The 21,396-nt window shown below is 38.0% G+C and overlaps 1 protein-coding gene across 2 annotated transcripts in view; it reads left to right on the top strand.

Moving 5' to 3' along the window:
* The window catches only part of LIN9 (lin-9 DREAM MuvB core complex component), a 97,501-nt gene extending 77,688 nt beyond the window's left edge, over nt 1-19,813 (top strand). For both annotated transcript variants that reach the window (XM_033196881.1, XM_033196880.1), the window contains 4 exons: nt 12,317-12,442; nt 17,443-17,622; nt 17,773-17,870; nt 18,362-19,813. In XM_033196881.1, coding sequence (XP_033052772.1) covers nt 12,317-12,442; nt 17,443-17,622; nt 17,773-17,870; nt 18,362-18,467 — 510 coding nt within the window. In that variant the 3' untranslated portion in view covers nt 18,468-19,813. The remainder of the gene's footprint in view (nt 1-12,316; nt 12,443-17,442; nt 17,623-17,772; nt 17,871-18,361) is intronic.
* The last annotated feature ends 1,583 nt before the right edge of the window (nt 19,814-21,396 follow it).

The following is a 21,396-nucleotide window of genomic DNA, read 5'->3' as shown; positions in this document are numbered from 1 at the left end:
GCTCACGCCTGTAATCCCAGCACTTTGGGAGACCGAGGCGGGTAGATCACGAGGTCAGGAGATCAAGACCATCCTGGCTAACACGGTGAAACCCCGTCTCTACTAAAAATACAAAAAATTAGCTGAGTGTGGCGATGTGCGCCTGTAGTCCCAGCTACTGGGGAGGCTGAGGCAGGAGAATAGCGTGAACCCGGGAGGCAGAGCTTGCAGTGAGCCGAGATCACGCCACTGCACTCCAGCCTGGGCGACAGAGCGAGACTCCGTCTCAAAAAAAAAAAAGAAAAAGAAATGCACTTTATCTATATAGACACATATAGATTGAAAGTAAAGGAATGAAAAAAGATATTCCATGTAAATGGAAATCAGAAGTGAGCAGGAGTGGCTACACTTAATACCAGATAAAATAAACTTTAAGTCGGTAACAGTTTTTTTTAAATACAAGGTCATTATATAATATAGTGATAAAGGGATCAATCCAGCCAGAGTATATAGCAATTCTAGATATACGTGCACCCAACATTGTAGCACCCAGATTCACAGAGCACATATTACTAGATCTAAAGAGAGAGCTATTTCATGATGGAGAAAGAGAAAATAATAATAATAACAATAATGTAATAATAAACTCCAATGCAATAATAGTGGGAAACTTCAACACCCCACTCAGCATTAAACAGATCATCTAGACAGAAAATTAATGAGAAATACTGGATTTTGGCTAGGCACAGTGGCTCACGCCTGTAAGCCCAGCACTTTGGGAGGCCAAGGTGTGTGGATCACGAGGTCAGGAGTTCAAGACCAGCCTGGCCAGTATGGTGAAACCCCGTCTCTACTAAAAATACAAAAAAATAAAAATAGCCGGGCGTGGTGACACATGCCTGTAGTCCCACCTGCTCAGGAGGCTGAGGCAGAAGAATTGCTTGAATCCAGGAGACAGAGATTGCAGTGAGCCGAGATTGCACCACTGCACTCCAGCCTGGGTGACAGAGCAAGACTCGTGTCTCAGAAAAAAAAAAAAAAAAATATATATATATATATATATATATATATATATAGAATTTAAACTGAACTTTAGACCATATGGATCTAACAGTCATTTACAGAACATTTTATCCAACAACTACAGAATGTACATTCTTATCAGCACATGGAATATTCTCCAGGATAGACCCTATATTAAGGCACAAAACAAGTCTCAACAAATCTTTTAAAAATCAAAATCATATCCAGTATCTTCTGAGACCACAATAGAATAAAACTAGAAAACAATACTGAGAGGAACTTTGGAAACTATACAAATACGTGGAAGTTAAGCAACATGCTCCTGAACAACCATTAAGTCATGAAGAAATTATGATGGAAAATTTTTTTAAAATCTTAAAATGGTAATACAACATACCAATACCTGTGCAATAAAACAAAATCAGTACTCAGAGGGAAGTTTATAGCAATAAATGCCTATATCCAAAAAGTTGAAATTTCCAGTAGACAATCCAATAAAGCACCTCAAGGAACCAGAAAAGCAAGAACAAGCCAAACCCAAAATTATCAGAAGGAAAAACATAACAAAGATCAGAACAGAACTAAACAAAATAAAACAGAGGATCAATGAAAAATTGGTTCTTTGAAAAAATAAACAAAATGTATAAACTGCTAGCTGTACTAGCCAAGAAAAGAACTAAAATCGGAAATGAAAAAAAGACATTACAACTGGTACCACTGAAAGACCGAATATCATCAGAGACTGTTAGGAACAACTATATGCTAACAAACTGGAAAACCTAGAGAGAATGCATGAAGTCCTGGACACAAACAGCCTATCAAGATTAAATCAGAAGGAAATAGAAAACCTGAACAGACTATTAACAATTTGTGAGATTGAAGCAGTAATAAAAATAGCCCCCCAACAAAGAAAAGCCCAGGACTACATGAATACAGGCCAAATTCTACCAGATATGTAAAGAACTAATACCAATCATCCTTAAGCTCTTCCAAAATATTGAATAGGAGAGAATTCTCCCCAACTCATTCTGCAAGGCCAGCATTACCCTGATACCAAAACCAGATACGGACACAACTAAAAAAACTAGTCCAATGTCACTCATGAACATAGACACAAAAATCCTTAATAAAACACTAGCAAACTGAATTCAACATCTCATAACAAAGATAGTACACCATTATCAAGAGGGATCTATACTAGGGATCCAAGGATGATTTAACATAAGTAAATCAATAAACGTGTACATCACATCAACAGAATGAAGGACAACAACCACATGATTATCCCAATAGATGCAGAAAAAGCATTTGATAAAATCCAACATTCCTTTGTGATTAAAAAAAAAAAACTGTCAGCAAACTAGGCATAGAAGGAACACACCCCAAAATAAGAAAAGCCATAGATAACAAACCCACAGCTAACATCATACCGAATGGGGAAAAGTTGAAAGCCTTTCCTCTAAGAACTGGAACCTGCTTTGACCACTCTTACTCAACAAAGTAATGGAAGTCATAGCCAGAGCAATCAGGCAAGGGAAAGGAAAAGCCATGAAAATTGGAAAAGAGGAAGTCAAATTGTCCCTCTTTGCAGATGTCATGATCTTACATTTAGTAAAACCATAAGACTGCACCAAAAAACTCTTAGAGCTGATAAGCAAATTCAGTAAAGTTGCTGGATAAAAAAATCAACATACAAAAATCAGTAGCATTTCTACACACTAGTAATGAAGTAGCCAAAAAATCAAGAAGGCAATTTCATTTGCAGTAGCTACAAAGAAATTTTTTTTTTTTTTTTTTTGAGACGGAGTTTTGCTTTTGCTGCCCAAGCTGCTGGAGTGCAGTGGCATGATCTCAGCTCACTGCAACCTCCGCCTCCCGGATTCAAGCGATTCTTCTGCCTCAGCCTCCCAAGTAGCTGGGATTACAGGTATGCGCCACCATGCCTGGCTAATTTTTGTATTTTTAGTAGAGATGGGGTTTCTCCATGTAGGTCAGGCAGGTCTCAAACTCCTGACCTCAGGTGATCCACCCACCTCAGCCTCCCAAAGTACTAGGATTACAGGTGTGAGGCACCACCCCCAGCCAGAAAATTAAATACCTAGGAATCAGTTTAACCAAGGAGGTGAAAGATCTCTACAAGGAAACGCACTGATGAAATAAATTGAAGAGGACACAAACAAATGGAAAGACATCTCATGGTCACGGATTGGAAGACTATCATTAAAATGACCATAATGGGCCGGGCGCGGTGGCTCAAGCCTGTAATCCCAGCACTTTGGGAGGCCGAGACAGGCGGATCACGAGGTCGGGAGAGCGAGACCATCCTGGCTAACACGGTAAAACCCCGTCTCTACTAAGAAATACAAAAAAAAAAAAACTAGCCGGGTGAGGTGGCAGGCGCCTGTAGTCCCAGCTACTCGGGAGGCTGAGGCAGGAGAATGGCGTGAACCCGAGCGGCGGAGCTTGCAGTGAGCCAAGATCATGCCACTGCACTCTAGCCTGGGCGACAGAGCGAGACTCTGTCTCAAAAAAAAAAAAAAAAAAAATGACCATAGTGCCCAAAGCAATATACAGATTCCCTGAAATCCCTATCAAAATACTAATGTTATTTTTACAGAAATAGAAAAAACAATCCTAAAATTCATTTTGAAACAAAAAAGAGCCAGAATAGCCAAATCAATTCTGAGCAAAAAGAACAAATCCGGAAACATCACACTATCTGACTTCAAATTATATTACAAGGTTATAGTAACCAAAACAGCATGATACTGGTATGAAAATAGACACATAGACCAACAGAAGAGAGTAGGGAACATAGATATAAATCTACTTATGTTTAGCCAACTGATTTTTGACAGAGGTGCCAAGAACATACATGTACTGAGGAAGACACCCTCTTCAATAAATGGTGCTGGGAAAATTAGAAATCCATATGAAAAAGAATGAAACTGGATCCCTATCTCATATGCAAAACTCAAGAGGGATTAAAGGCTTAAACAAAAAACCTGAAGCTACAACCATAATAGAAGAGAACATAAGGAAAACCCTTCAGGACATTGGTTCAGGCAAAGATTTTAAGACTAAGACCTCAAAAGCACTGTCAACTAAAACAAAAATAGACAAATGGTCCTATTTTAAACTTAAAAATCTGCACATTAAAGAAAACAACAGAGTGAAGAGATAGCCAGTTGAATGGGAGAAAGTATAAACTATTCATGCAACAAGGGACTGAGATCCAGAATATACAAGTAAAATAACAATAAAAGTAATAGTAAATCCATTAAAAAGTGAGCAAGGACATGAATAGACAGTTCTCAAAAGAAGACATACAGATGGCCAATAAGTATGTGAAAAAATGCTCAACATCACTCATCATCAGGAAAATGCAAATTAAAGCCACAACGAGATATCATCTTACCCCAGTTAGGATGGCTGTTATTAAAAAGGCAAAAAATAACTGATGCTGGCAAGGATGTGGAGAAAAGGGACCTCTTACACACTGTTGGTGGGAATACAAATTAGTACAGTCACTATGTACAACATATGGAGATTTCTCAACTAAAAACAGAACCACCATACGATCCAGCAGTCCCAGTACTGGGTGTCTATCCAAAGGAAAAGAAAATCGGTGTATCAAAGGGATGCCTGTATTCACATGTTTATAATAGCACTATTTACAATAGCAAAGATGTGCAATCAGCCTAAGTGTCCATCAATGGATAAATGGATCAAGAAATAGAATACTATTCCGCCATAAGAAATAATGAAATCCTGTCATTTGCAGCAACCTGGATGAAACTGGAGGTCATTATTCTAAGTGCAATAACCCAGGCAAAGAAAAACAAATACCTCATATTCTTACTCATGTGAGAGCTAAAAAAAACTTGAACTTATGGAGATGGAGAGTAGAGTGATAGAAACCAGAGGGTATGAGGAGGAAATGAAGAGAGGTTGTTGAATAGGTTCAAACAGAATAAGTAAGTTCTAATGTTTGATAGCAGACTAGAGTGACTATAGTTAGCAAAAATGTATATTTCAAAATAGGATTTTAAATATTTTAGTCACATAGAGATAATAATGGTATTACCTTGAGTATTTACATACATAGATTGTGTAATGATCAAGTCAGAGTATTTTGGGTAATACTCTCCCTCCCACCCTCTGTTATCTATCATTCTACTCTCTATCTCCATGAATTCATGTTTTTTTAGTTCCCACATGAGTAAGAATATGAGGTATTTGTCTTTCAGATTGGAATTATCTTTTCAAATGGGAATTGGGGGTTACAGAAGACATAGGGTAACATAAATCATAACTAAGCATTTGATCAAGCCTCTTCTTGGGGATACATGTATACTTTTGCAGACTCAACTAGTTAATCAAAATTATTAAATACTCAGTATCTCCTACAGAGAATTTTTTTCAAGGGTGTTAGAGTCTCTACATCTTTTGTGTTCAATATTCTAATGAATCGCTTAAAAATGTACAAAGGGTTTTCATATACAGTATACATAAAAATGTACAAAATAGCTGGGCATGGTGGCTCATGCCTGTAATCCCAGCACTTTGGGAGGCTGAGGTGGGCGGATCACTTGAGGTTAGGAGTTGGAGACCAGCCTGGCCAACATGGTGAAACCCTGTCTCTACTAAAAATACAAAAAGTAGCCAGGCGTGTTAGCACACGCCTATAATCCTAGCTACTCGGGAGACTGAAGCAGAAGAATCACTTGAACCCAGGAGGCGGAGGTTGCAGTGAGCTGAGATCACGCCACTGCACTCCAACCTGGGTGACAGAGTGAGATTCCATCTCAAAAAAATAAAAAATAAAAAAAGGTAGAGTTGAGAGATAGCTAACATGTTACAAAATAGAGTGATGTGACTAATGGACCATGAAGAAACTCTAAAACAAAACGGATATATGGATATATACTCCCCTTCAAAATTATCATCTGGTTATATCTCCAACTTTATTGTTAGTAGTATTAAGGTACATTGCAAGCTCCCTTGTTTCTCAAGGTAATACCCAAATACTCTTGACTTGATCATTACACAATCTGTGCATGTAAAACAAAAGAAAAAAGTAAATTATTTGAAGACAACCTACATTTCTACCATCTTCTATTCTTATTCAGACTAAATATTACTAGTCTTTCCATCAGATTTGTAAATGTTCCAAATAAAGCATTAGCAAATAGGTGAAGAAGTGAGCACATTTATACACTCTAGGTGGGAATATAAGTTAATTGAAGTCTTTTGGGAAGGCAGCTTGGCCATAATGATGGGCCAGAAATTTTACTTTTAGAGTACCATTCCGAAGATGTGCATACAAGGATGTTCATCACAGCATTGTTTGTAATAGCAAAAAAATTGTAAATGGTTAAACAAACATCTGTAGAGAACTAGTCAAATAAATCCATACCCTTGATCTTGAACTGCTAAATCTGGTATTTTCCATCTTGTCCCCTATAAGCTTATATTTTTACAGACTGTTTGCCTTCAACATGAACCTGTAAGCCACACAGGAAAATCTTTCATTACTTTGTGATCATACCTGGTTTTTTTTATCAGAATGTATTAGTTATTTCTTTTCTTTTTTTTTTTTTTTGAGACGGGGCTGGAGTGCAGTGGCCAGATCTCAGCTCACTGCAAGCTCCGCCTCAGCCTCCGGAGCAGCTGGGACTACAGGCGCCCGCCATCTCGCCTGGCTAGTTTTTTGTATTTTTAGTAGAGACGGGGTTTCACCATGTTAGCCAGGATGGTCTCGATCTCCTGACCTCGTGATCCGCCCATCTCGGCCTCCCAAAGTGCTGGGATTACAGGCTTGAGACACCGTGCCCGGCCTGTATTAGTTATTTCTAATGGTTCAAATGCCTCACCTTATTCATGCAGGCCTAATTTAATGTCGTGTTTTTGACTTGTTTTTATTTTATTTATGTATTTACTTTTTGAGACGGAGTCTAGCTTTGTCACCCAGGCTGGCATGGAGAGGCATGATCTCGGCTCACTGCAACCTCTGCCTCCCAGGTTCAAACGATTCTCCTGCCTCAGTCTCCCGCATGCGCCACTGCGCCCGGCTAGTTTTTTGTATTTTTGGTAGAGACGGGGTTTCACCATGTTGGCCAGGCTGGTCTTTAACTCCTAGCCTCAAGTGATCTACCCGCCTCAGCCTCCAAAAGTTATTTTTAGGCCAGGCACGGTGGCTTATGCCTGTAATCCCAGCACTTTGGGAGGCTGAGGCGGGAGGATCACTTGAGGCCAGGAGTTCGAGATCAGCCTGGCCAACATGGTAAAACTCCGCCTCTAGTAAAAATACAAAAATTATTCTGGCACAGTAGCCTGCAACTGTAACCCCAGCTACTCAGGAGGCTGAGGCAGGAGAATCACTTGAACCTTGGAGGTGGAGGTTGCAGTAAGCCGAAATTGTGCCACTGCACCCCAACCTGGGTGACACAGCAAGACTCCATCTCAAAAAATAATAATAATAATTTTAATTGTATGTGTGTATGTATAAAATGAATGTACTTTCTTAAAAACTTTCCATTCTTACTGAGTTTGATGTATGTTTTTCTTTCTTTGTATTTATTTGTTAATGTATAAATACCTATACAATATATACTTTTGGGTTTTTTTGAGAAGGGGACTTTTTTTTTTTGAGATGGAGTCTCGCTCTGTTGCTTAGGCTGGAGAGCAGTCATGTAATCTTGGCTTACTGCAACCTCCGCCTCCTGGGTTCAAGCGATTATCCTGCCTCAGCCTCCCAAGTAGCTGGGATTACAGGCACGCACCACCATGCCCAGCTAATTTTGTGTATGTTTAATAGAGATGGGGTTTCACCATGTTGGCCAGGCTGGTCTCGAACTCCTGACCTCAAATGATCTGCCCGCCTTGGCCTCCCAAAGTGCAGGGATTACAGGCCTGAGCCACCACGCCTGGCCAAGGGCAGACATTTTTAAATAAATTTTATACTATGTAACATTCTGCTTTTCACTCTATAGTATCAGTAAATATAGATCACTCTCTTTAATCCTAGTGTTAGAAGATCTTTAAATTGTTAGCAGTCTGATAGGTGAAATATAAATGTCATTGTTTTATTTTGTATTTCTAAGGCTACTAGTGGAATTAAGCATCTTTTGTGTGTTAATTGGCTATTTATATTAATATTAACAAAATTATTTGTTTCTTATGTTACTATAGTAGAGAAAATTTAAATTTTGATGTAGTCAAATACAGTTGACCTTCAAACAACGTGGAGGTTAGGGATGCAACCCCCACCAGCAGTCAAAAATCCACATACAGCTTTTGACTCCCCCAAAACTTAACTACTAATAGCCTACTGTTGACCAGGAACTTTACTGATAACCTAAATAGTAGATGAGCACATATCTTATATATGCATTATATACTGTATCCTTACATAAAATAAGCTAGAGAAAAGGAAATGTTATTAAGATGTTATTAAGAAAATCATAAGGTAAAGACAACATATTCACTATTCATTAAGTGGGAGTAGATCATAAAGGTTTTCATCCTTGTCATCTTCACGTTGAGTAGGCTGAGGAGGAGGAGGAAGTGGAGGGGTTGGTTTTGCTGTCTCGGGGTGGCAGAGGCAGAAGAGGTAGAGGAGATGGAAGGGAAGGCAGGAGAAGCAGGCACACCAGTGTAACTTTTGAAAAAGTACATGTATACGATCTGGTGGGCGGTTACAAAAATTAATTTTTAAAAAATCTACATGTAAGTAATGTAAGTGGACCTGCACCATTCAAACCTGTGTTATCTGAGGGTCAGCTGTATATCAGCCTGTTCCTTTTCCTCGTTTTTGGTTTTTGTAACTTGTTTAAAATAGCTTCTCTCCCTCTTATTCATAAACATATTCTCCTGTCTTCTCATGATACTTTTATAGTTTCTTTTTTTTTTTTTTTTTTTTTTTGAGACGGAGTCTCGCTCTGTCGCCCAGGCTGGAGTGCAGTGGCCGGATCTCAGCTCACGGCAAGCTCCGCCTCCTGGGTTTACGCCATTCTCCTGCCTCAGCCTCCCGAGTAGCTGGGACTACAGGCGCCCGCCACCTCGCCCGGCTAGTTTTTTTTTGTATTTTTTAGTAGAGACGGGGTTTCACCGTGTTAGCCAGGATGGTCTCGAACTCCTGACCTCGTGATCCGCCCGTCTCGGCCTCCCAAAGTGCTGGGATTACAGGCTTGAGCCACCGCGCCCGGCCTTAGTTTTATAGTTTCTTTTAATATCTAGACCCTCAGTACATCCTAAAATTTTGTGAATGATTTGAGTGTAAAGACCTAACTTTTTTCCTCAAATATATAATTGTTCCAATTTATTAATAGTTCATCCTTTCCCACTGATTTGAAAGGCCAGCTTTATTATATATGAAATTTCCAAACATTAATGTACAAATATTCACACACAAGCATATGTGCCAGGCATACGTATACATATATGTTGGAATTTAGTATAAAGACTGGCCACCATTCTCTCCCATTGGTGTATTTGTCTCCCATGTCAATACCACACTGTTTGATAACTACCAGTACAAGTACCTCCATTTGTCTTTCTCTTTCAAAATTGGTTTGGTCATTCTTGTACATTTATTCTTCTATATTAACCCTTCATTATTTAGATGTTTAAGAAGATAAGGGAAATTTTTCCATCATTGGGAGATATTCAAAAAGATAAAGACTTTGAGAACAGCTTCAAAAACGGGGGCTCAAAAATATTTTTAGAAGTTGGAGGTATAACTAGATGATAATTTTGACGGGAAGTATATATCTGTTTAGTTTTGGAGTTTTTTTAATATGGTTCATTAGTTACATCACCCCATTTTGTAATGCATTAGCTGTCTCCCAGTTTCTTACATTTTGATGTATGCTGTATATGTAAACCCTTTGTACATCTTTAATTCATTAAAATGTTGAACACGAAAGATGAAGATAGAGACTTGACACCCTCAATTTCACTGTAAGAGATACAGAGCTTTTAATGATTTTGATTTTGATTAACTAGTTCTGAGTCTGCAAAAGTATACACTCATCCCTGAGAAGAGGCTTGATCAAATACTTAGTTATAATTTACATTACACTATGTCCTCAGTAACCCCCAATTCCCAACAAGGAAATGAAATTAAATTCAGCATGTCCTGCATTATCCCTGCATTCTTATAGAAAATCTTTCAGATGATCCAATGGTTTTAACTTTACAAAAACTGAGGTTTACGAAGAGGAAGCAATTCAGGAAGCACTAATGGTAAACTAAAAGTAGGATGTCCTGGATATGATTCCAGGCCCATGTGGAACTTATCCCTTCCCTACTCCCACTATGGCATTCCCTCCCCTCTTTCTCTTTTACTGCTTCAGATCCATAGTAGCAGAGAAATTCTAACTGATGCAAACTGACTTCAGATCCCACAAGGTTACCACTTACTGGCTGTGGTACATGGGCCTCATATGTAAAATGGAGACAATAAGCAATAATATCTTTCTCATAGGGTTATTGTGAGGATTCAATGAAATCCTCTAAAAGCACTTAGAACATTAGCCAGGCATAGTGGCACATGCGTGTAGTCCAAGCTACTTGGGAGGCTGAGACAGGAGGATCCCTTGAGTCCAGGAGTTTGAGGCTGCACTGAGTTATGATGGTGCCACTGCAGTCCTGCCTGGGCAACAGAGTGAGACCCTGTCTCTAAACAACAAAACAGGCCAGGCGCAGTGGCTCACGCCTGTAATCCCAGCACTTAGGGAGGCCAAGGCAGTTGGATCACTTGAGGTCAGAGTTTGAGACCAGACCTGGCCAACATGGTGAAACCCCGTCTCCACTAAAAATACAAAAATTAGCCAGGTGTGGTGGCTGGTGCCTGTAGTCCCACCTACTCGAGAGGATGAGGCAGAAGGATTGCTTGAGCTCAGGAGGCAGAGGTTGTAGTGAGCGGAAATCACGTCATTACACTCCAGCCTAGGTGACAGGAGTGAAACCCTGTCTCAAAAAAAAAAAAAAAAAAACTTAGAACAAGCTGGATGTGGTGGCACATGCCTATAGTCGCAGCTACTTGGGAGACTGAGGCAGGAGGATTGCTTCAGGCCAGGAGTTCGAGTCTAGCCTGGGCAACATAGCAAGACACCATCCCCAAAACAACAACAAAACCACATTTAGTGCATGGCACATTAGTCAGCTCTATTTAGTACATCTGTTGTTGTCATCATTAAGTAATCAACACATCATTAATAGTGTGTGCTGTTAAGTCATTTAACTTTTCTAGTCCTCAGTTTTCTCCGCTGTAAAATGGTATGGCTTAACTAGATGATCTCTGAGGTTTCTGTTAGCTCAGTCTATAATTCTGTGATTTGGAATCTATATAAGTGGTTCCTCCCTAGGTCTAGGAAAGTTTTCTTTCCCTACCTATACTTATTAGAAGGAGCAATTTTGCTTCCTTAGTACATGACAATGTGCTTTTTCAGAAATCCTCTGAAAAAAGAAATGTGGTTAAATTTTCCTTGACTAGAGAGGTTTCATTGCCAGCATTTTTAGCAGGAATGAAATGGAGAGTATAGTTTATTGGAAGTACTGTGACGAGAGGGAAGGAAATGGCGTCAAAGTCCATTAACTTTGGTTAATGGATAATTTGATAATGCTCCTTGGTAAGGAGCATATATGGAATGATGACACAATAAAAAGTTAATATTCATTGAGCATTTTCTATGTGGGAGGCACTGTGCTAGCATGTATTATCTCATTTAATCTTTGCAACAACCCCACTAGATAGATATTCTTATAATCCCCATTTTGCAGTTGAGGAACATGAGGCATAGAGAGATTAAGGAAATTCCTTAACATCACACAGCTAGATGGTGATAGAGGTGGAAATTGAACATATATAATCTGATTCTAACACCCATGCTCTTAAACCATTATACTATACTGAATTGATTCCAGGTACAGCATCAATTGGTTTAAATAACTAGAATGCTTCAAATGAGGACATACGATTTAACAACTAACAATCCTATGAAAAAGTTGAAAGATGAATATAACGAACATCGCATACACGTTTATCAATTAACATTTTGCTCTGTTTAATTTATCTCATTAGAAGATCTCCTTTTCAAAAAAGCAAATGGCAGACATCATGGTGCTCCAATGAACAAGGACAGTCTCCTAAATAACAATACCATTATCACAGACAAGAACTATAACAATTAGAACAAATTTAATAACCTTTAGTTTGCTTTTTAGATAAGTCAAATCTTTTAGATTATTGAAATTGCATTGCTAAAAAACAAACTCTTACCACGATCTGATTTTTCTCTCTTCTCAGAAATCATATTCCATGCCCATCAGCATTGAATTTCAGCGGAGATATGCAACAATTGTTCTAGAGCTTGAACAGCTGAACAAGGACCTAAACAAAGTTTTGCATAAAGTTCAACAGTATTGCTATGAGGTAAGTGATATGTATAGATTTCCCTCCATATTTTTATTTGAAGCTTAATCCTTTTACCTTCACACTTTAGAAAATCCATACCAAGCCAATATCTTCATAAAGTCCTTTAGCAGAACTATATTATATTTCTTACTTCTCCCAGCATCAGTGTTGAAGAGTGCTTTATACATAGAAAGCTGTCAATTTTGAGTTTTTTGGTTAAAGATACAAATAAGGCCCTCCAAAAAGCTTTGGAAAAATCCAGAAAACTAATTACTCTTAATTCCACTACCCCAGAGACCAAAATGTTGTTGTTGTTTCTTTTTCTTTCTTTCTTTCTTTCTTTTTTTTTTTTTTTTGAGACAGGGTCTTGCTCTGTTGACCAGGCTGGAGTACAGTGGTGCAATCTTGCAATCTTGGTGAACTACAGCCTCAACTTCCCCAGACTCAAGCTATCCCCCAACCTCAGCCTCCTGAGTAGCTGGAACCACAGGTGCACAACATGCCCAGTTTATTTTTCTAGAGATGAAGTCTTGCTCTGTTGCCCAGGCTGGTCTCAAACTCGTGGGCTCAAGCGATCCTCCTACTTTGGCCTTCCAAAGTACTGAGATATAGGCGTGAGCCACCGTGCCCAGCCCCGAAGAGCAAATTTTGGTCTATTTCTCCTTAGTCTTTTTTGGTGTTTTGTTTTGTTTTGTTTTAAACAATACATGCTTTTTCTCATAAAGTTCTGATCATACTGGCTGTACAATTTTGTTGCCTTCTCTTTTAAACCTTAAATTAGCATTAGAACTATAAATTCTTGAATTTCAAATACATAGATAACAGGGTTATTTGTGAATTTTCATTCACATGTGATTATATGAGAGTGGTTCAACAGTTGAGTTTCCTACTACAGAGTAAGAATTAAAATGATTCAGGTGAGTTTAAAATGCTCCTGCATTTGCATACTTTGAGGTCGTGTGTTCCCAGGAAAGCCATCTCTGTTTATGATATCAGATTCTTTTTTCATTTGTTTGTTTTGAGACGGAGTCTTACTCTGTTGCCCAGGCTGGAGTGCAATGGCACAATCTCGGCTCACTGGAACCTCTGCCTCACAGGTTCAAGTGATTCTCCTGCCTCAGCCTCCTGAATAGCTGGGACTACAGCTGTGCACCACCATGGCTAATTTGTTTGTATTTTTAGTAGAGATGGGGTTTCACCATATTATAGGCCAGGCTGGTCTCAAACTCCTGACCTTAAGTGATCTACCCTCCTTGGCCTCCCAAAGTGCTGGGATTACAGACGTGAACCACCATGCCCAGTCGTGATATCAGATTTTTTTTTTTTTTTTTTTTTTGAGACAGAGGTTCACTCTTGTTGCCCAGGCTGGAGTGCAGTGGCACAGTCTTGGCCCACTGCAACCTCCGCCTCCCGGGTTCAAGTGATTCTCCTGCCCCAGCCTCCCAAATAGCTGGGATTACAGTCATGCGTTACCACACCCAGCTAATTGTGTATTTTTAGTAGAGACGGGTTTCTCCATGTTGGTGAGGCTGGTCTCAAACTCCCGACCTCAGGTGATCTGCCTGCTTCAGCCTCCCAAAGTGCTAGGATTATAGGCGTGAGCCACTGCGCCCAGCAGTATCAGGTTTTTAAACAGTTGGGTTATTTTCCTAATAGTTGTCGTCATCTATGATGCATATTAATAACAAGATGCATTGTATTAGTAAATAGATTTTCTCCCCTAGACTAGCAGCTATTCACAAGACATGCAGACTATGCAGTCCAGGATGACACATAACAAAGCCGATGGTACATGCAGAGTACGGGTTGCTCATCAATCTTTTTGTAGTACCCAAGGCATTTGTGATAGGCTCCTTTCCTAATGAAGTAAAGTGATTTAATCTTCTCAAAGCTCTTAAGGAACTACAATATAGAAGTTATAGAAATAAAGAACATATCAGAGAGAACAGCATGACTAAGCAATTCTACTTCTCAATATATACCAAAAAGATACATCAACATGTATTTACCAAAATACATATACTAGAATGTTCATAGCATCATTGTTCATTATAGCCAGAAATCATAAACTACCCAAATACCCATCAGTACAACAATTGACTGATAAACATGATATAATTACACAATGGAAATGCTACCCAGCAGTGAGAATGAAAGTACTCGACTACAACTCAGCGCCATGGATGGATCTCACAAATACAGTGTTGAACAAATAAAGTCAGACACAGGAGAATATGTAATGTATGATTACATTTTTATAAAGCTGAAAAGCTAACTTCTGATGCTAGAAGTCAGGATGGTAGTTACCCTGAGGGAGGTGGTACTGGAAGATGGCATTATCAGGGGTCTGGGGCATTGGTAATATTCTGGTTCCTAATCTAGTTGCTGACTTCTCATTTTTGAGAATGTTTGATTTGTGAAAACTCATTAGCCTGTACACTTCATGATTTGTGTACTTTTATGTATTTATGTGTGCTTCAATTTAAATTTTACAAAAGTATTAGAGGATACAGTTATTCATTGAAGCAGTATTAGTAATTATAAAATGTTAGAAATAAACATAAATGCCCACACATAGGAAACTGACTATTTATGGTACATCCACACAATTGAATATTATGCTGCTGTAAGAGAGGAAGCTCTCTACTTACTGATATGGAGTGATTTCCAGGATGTGTTATTAGATGCAAAAAGCAAATACAAAAATACACGTACATATTCCAAAGTATATTACCTTTGGAGTAGGAAATAAGTGGAAATACTATATATATGTATCAGCTTAATTTTTCAAAAGGAAACACAGAAAGGATATATTAGAAACTAATTTGGGTATGGGGTAGGAGTTGGTGAGTAAGAAGGAATGACATTTTTCTGAGTGTTTATTTCCCCAACAAATACAAGTAAACTCTAAAGTGTAGCACAAACAGAAATAAACGAACCTAATTATACTTCAAAGGAGTGACATTAATTACTGTTACTGAAGGGGATAAAAACTGATTCAGATAGCTTGAACATAGCATAGATTGAGCATCCCAAGTCTGAAATGCTCCAAAGTCCAAATTTTTTTGAGTGCCAAAGTGAAACTCAAAGGAAATGCTCACTGGAGCATTTCGGATTTTGGAGTTTTGTATTTGGGATTCTCAACCAGTAAGTATAATACAACTATTCTAAAATTTTAAAAAACCTAAATCCAAAGCACTCTCTCTTTTTTTTTTTTTTTTTTTTTGAGACGGATTTTCGCTCTTGTCCACCAGGCTGGAGTGCAGTGGCGCAATCTCGGTTCACTGCAACCTCCGCCTTCCAGGTTCAAACGATTCTCCTGCCTCAGCCTCTCCAGTAGCTGTGATTATAGGCACGTACCACCATGCCCAGCTAATTTTTATATTTTTAGTAGAGACGGGGTTTCACCATGTTGGCCAGGCTGGTCTTGAACTCCTAACCTCAGGTGATCCACCCACCTTGGCCTCCCAAAGTACTGGGATTACAGGCATGAGCCACCACGCCCAGCAGCAGTTCTGAAACTCTTACTGTGTACTCTAGGACAGCAAAGAAGCAAATAAGTATATTGAACTTGGGAGGCAGAGGTTGCAGTGAGCTGAGATCGCACCACTGCACTCCAGTCTGGGCAACAGAGTGAAACTGTCTCCAAAAAAAAAAAAAAAAAAATTTGAGGATAACGGAAGCCAGGTTTCTCACTGTTGAAGAAGGCAGTTATGAAGAGGGGGAAGACTAGAGTGAACCCTGTGGCATTAGATGGGAATAGGGGGAATCAGTATGAATTCATGGTTTATTTTATCTTTATGATACAGGTATAAGTGAGTGTGTATGTCTGCTGAGAGGGCCAAAAGCAATACACCCTAATAGCAAAGAACACACCTTGACCCAGATCTTGGTCTCTCAACTCTGTTCTCCAATTTTAAAAAGCAGAACTCCTTGAAAAAGAGACTGATTCCAGACCTGGGGCAGAGAAAGAAGATGAGCCTGGCCCACCTTATTATGCCAAGGAAGTAAAATGTGCCCCCAAATTATGGGGACATGTCAAAAAGAGCCAGCTTGACAGGGTTCCCACTGGCCAAATCTGGGACAATTTGAGCTTCAGAATAAATAAATATAGTAAGAGATTATAACCCATGAATAAAAGTCTTATCAGTATGGGTTCATACTAATTCATTTTTTAAGGGAAACTACTTTGTAGTAAAATGCCAGCTAATAAATACAGAAGCAGTGTTAAGAATGAGAAAAACACCATTTTGCAACCATCATAGTAATAATTGATATAGACAAGAATCATCAACAGATGCTAAAATTGGTAGGTAGAAGTTTGATGACAAATAGGATGTTTACATAGCCTCAAAGTATCTCTTCACAACTACTTAGTACTTACAAAAAGGAAATCCTTTACTGTAGGGAAATCTGGCAGACACTTACCAATTGATCAAAGAGAACATCACCAGTAATGGGACAAGTCAACATCACGTGCCTTCTAATAAAGATGCCAGAGAACCCAGCACCACGTTTGTAGTATTTCTGCCCAAAAATGCATAACTTCAGTCTAATCATAAGGAAACAGACAAACCCACATTGGGGGATATTACACAAAATAATTGGCTCGTACTCTTCAAAAATACCAAGGAAATACAAACTGGAGTGATTAGAGGTAATGAGGCACAGTGTTTGCAACTTATTCTTAAATTACTAATGGGAAGAATTATACATTCACAGAGATCAAATGGCAGATCAAATGTAGTAAAACAAACAGTGAATCTGAGTAAATGTTATCAAGAGTTCTTTGTTTTATTCTTTTAACTTTTTTTAGAAGTTTGAAATTATATCAAAATTTAAAGTTACAAAAAATAGAAAATCCGAAACTGTTAAAGAAAAAAACTTCTAAGGTAAGAGTACCATTTTAGTTTTAAATGCTAATTTTATAAAAATTAAAATCTGAAAAGAGGGCAGAAGCACAGAAATAATCATGGCTTCTTGAACATGGATCTCATGCTTCAATCATCTGTATTCAGCTTGCTCCAGACCAGGGGCTCCAGCCTGCAGATCAGCCGACAGATATGAGACGCAGGTGTGAGGAAGAAGCACAGGAAATTGTTCGGCATGCAAATTCCTCAACAGGACATCCCTGTGTGGAAAATGAAAATCTGACAGACTTAATTTCCAGGCTTACAGCTATTTTGTTACAAATTAAGGTAAATCTTAGAGAAAATATTTTCTTAATTTGACACAAAGCAACCCATGCTGACTTGTTGCTAAGAAATTAATTAATTGATTCTATCAGGTATTTTATGACTATATTTGAACTATAATTCAATTAAATTTTGAAACTTTTTTCCCTTTAGTGTCTAGCAGAAGGAGGAGACCTGAATTCCTTTGAATTCAAATCACTTACAGACTCATTAAATGATATCAAGAGTACAATAGATGCTTCTAATATCAGGTAATTTGTTAGGTACACTCTAATCATTTTAATGTGAAGTTCATAGTGATTTTCTGTCCAAGTTTTAAGAATTATGCGTATTTGTGAAGTACTCATATATTATTATCCATTAAATATATTTTTAAGAGCTTTTCACTTATATGCAGCCTATTGACAGAATAGAAATTTCATATGGATTTTGTATATAAAAAAATCAGGAGATGTATTTAGGTTTGGGGTTAGCATGGAGGTTCAGCTTAGAAGTAGAGCTTCCCCAGTCAGTGAGAGGCTCATCTTCTCCTTCCAGCCCCACATGGCTCCTTTGCTTCTTTAGAGCATATTTGTTCAACTATTACTGAAGTAGAATTATGGCTAATGTATTATAGGAGATTTATTCCTTCCCTAAGATTTATCATAGCTGTTTCCTAACTAAAATGCAGCTCTTCCTTTTTTAAAAATTGTTTCTTAATTTTTTGAAATAAAGTAGTTAACCATGTTTCTTCTTTCTTTAGTTGCTTTCAGAATAATGTAGAAATCCATGTTGCACATATTCAGAGTGGCCTGAGCCAGATGGGAAACTTACACGCCTTTGCAGCGAATAACACCAACAGAGACTGAGTAAAGATTTCATTATTCCAACTGCACGGGACATTGTTTTTGAGAAGTTCTTTTCCTTTATATAGGCTTCCAACACCAAATAACCTAACTGCTGGAAAACAAGGGAAATTTAAATCTCCAAATAAGGCATTTTAATAGACTGTACTGCTTCTTAAACCAGCATTGCTGACCAGCATTATATTTATTTTTCTTTTATTATTCTGATGCAGTAGCATTGCTTATGTTACATATGTTTATATTCACAAATATTTTTAAACTGAAATATCTGAACATAATATAATTTCGTGGAAGAATACATTGACCATTTTTTTTAATGTGCATGAATTCACCGCAACACATGCAGACAACTGCTGCAATGGAGAGTATTAAGAAACCTGGTCTTTTTGTTCATGTCGGTGGCAGTGTGGAAATTCCATCCAGAAAATTACAACTCCACTTGATTTAGTTGATTACCATCTCAGTCTTCAAAAGATAACATCATGAGGTGTAGGAAGTCCTAGTTTTAAGGAAGCCACAGAAATATAGATGGGAAATGTGGACTATACAAGTATATGTTATGTATACTTGCAATGTGACATGGTTCTATAGATCATTTTATAATAATAAATATTTTAATTTATCATAACTTATATAAAAGAAACCTTTGCTGTTTGTTGAAAGAAAATGAAGGAACAGGAAGAAAGGTGCAAAATGCTAAATTTCTGCAAATGGATTTGGCATGTCTTCCCATCAGTTCAGGTCAAAAGTGCATTGTTATGAGATTTATTTAAAAAAAAAAAAAGACTGATAACACACTATTTTCATATTTTTTTTGTTTATTTGCACAACTTTTAAACCAGATTACTGGTTAAAATCCAACAGTACACAATTTATAAAGTAAAAAGATTTTATAAAGAAAACAAATATAATAACCAGTGCTGTGAAATGCAGAAGAAAGGCTTGTTTTGGTTGTTTTTCTTTTTTAGGAAAACCTTGCCTAAAATGTTAATCTTGTAAAAAGTATGTATTTGGAATTTTCTTCGTTTTAATATAGAATATTATAAAGTCAAAATATAATAAATTTTTTTCAAATTTGGAGTTTAAGATATAGCTGTAGAGGTGGTTTTAATTCCTTTAGATGTCTCATAAAATGAGACTTTTTATATGTTAATGTATAATAAATAAGATTATTTTCCATTTGGAATTTTTGTATAGTTTTAAAAGGCTTCTGTATTTGTTGGTATTGTGCCACTGCAAAACTTTAGTGCAGAGTTTATATTTAGCTAAACTGTTATGTTAATTAAGAAATGCATAAATCTTCTATTCTTAATATTTGTAATTCTAAATAAATTGATCTATGAAAATTATTTTCTATATTTTGATTTAATTCAAGTCGATATGCATACCTTCTGTGTTTTGAAGAATTGTAATTTCCATTAAGTTATATTTTTAGGGGAAACAGTACAGATTACCGAGTCTCTCTGAAGTATCATACCATCCAATGGTATGGATTTTATTTATTACCATACCATCCAGTGATATGGATTTTATTTATTGCCATACCATCCAGTGGTATGGTATTAAGCAGGTAAGTTATTTGGCCTGGTATAGACCTAGTGAAAGGTTGATTGTAATATATTCTGCCTAGAATTGGGTATTTTGTGCATTTTTTCTTTTACATTCTTTTTTTTTTTTTCTCTGTCACCCAGGCTAGAGTGCAGTGGTGCAATCTCGGCTTACCACAACCACCAGCTCCTGGGTTCAAGGGATTCTCCCGCCTCAGCCTTCTGAGTAGCTGGGATTACAGGCATGCGCAGCCACGCCTAGCTAATTTTTGTATTTTTAGTAGAAACAGAGTTTCACCGTATTGGTCAGGCTAGTCTCGGACTCCCGACCTCAAGTGCTCCACCCACCTCAGCCTCCCAAAGTGCTGGGATTACAGGCATGAGCCACCACACCCGGCCTCTCTTATATTTCTTAAGGCTTACTTGTCACACTTAAATAGTACCTCATTTTACACATATTTAATTGAGCACTGTTTGTCTTTCGGTGCCTTCATGTGTTGACAGCAGGGACTGTGCTGAAGAATACAGTTGAATTTTATTTCTGCTTAGGGAGGAAGAAATCTGTATTTCAAAGTAGTCATGTTGGGTCAGCCGTACATTGATTTGAATGATATGCCACTGCCTAACACACTTCTGGAGCTCTAAAGAAAGTTATCAAAGCCAGATTGAGCAAACATGCAAGCACATACATGGCTTTTATTTATATAGATTTGGTTCTGAGTTACTTTAAGCTAGTTCCAAAAGTCACATTCACTCGTAACCACTGAGAATCTACAAAAATATTTGCCCATTAGCATTTTTGAATCCATGCACCTCTCTCCATCTTCATTACCACCTACTTGCAGCCCAGCTGCCATCATCACTGACCTGGAACACTGCAGTTGTCTTCTAACATCTCCCAGCATCTACTCAGCCCTGTTCCAATGCAGCCAGAGGGATCATCTTAAAATGCAGAATTAATCATGTTATCCCTCTGTCTATAAATGCCTTTAAAATCTTCATTTGGCTTTCAGGACAAATTCAAAACTCTTTTACAAGACCTATAAAGTCATGCATGATCTGCCTCCCTCCACAACTTCTTTATCTGCTCGCTACTTCATAGAGTCTTGGCACATGCAGTACCTACATTCCCTCTCCTTTCCTTGGTGACTCTTGATCATTTTCCAGATCTCACCTTCAGCATCACTTGTTCAAGGAAGCTTTCCTTGACCACAACACATCTATTATAATGTCTCCAGATCATCTCTCTCTCCTTCCAGCACTTGTCACATTTGCAGTTTAATATTAATATTTCCTGGAGGTCTTTTGTCTCCCTACTGGCCTCTGCTCCATGAGGGGAGGGGCTATTTCTGTTTTTGTTCACCATTTATTTCCAGGTCCTGGTA

Source organism: Trachypithecus francoisi, unplaced genomic scaffold (genome assembly GCF_009764315.1).
Source record: "Trachypithecus francoisi isolate TF-2019V2 unplaced genomic scaffold, Tfra_2.0 Lachesis_group5, whole genome shotgun sequence".
In the NCBI taxonomy this organism is placed as follows: domain Eukaryota; kingdom Metazoa; phylum Chordata; class Mammalia; order Primates; family Cercopithecidae; genus Trachypithecus; species Trachypithecus francoisi.
Note: the sequence above shows the minus strand (reverse complement) of the source record. Positions and strands in the feature narration are given on the sequence as shown.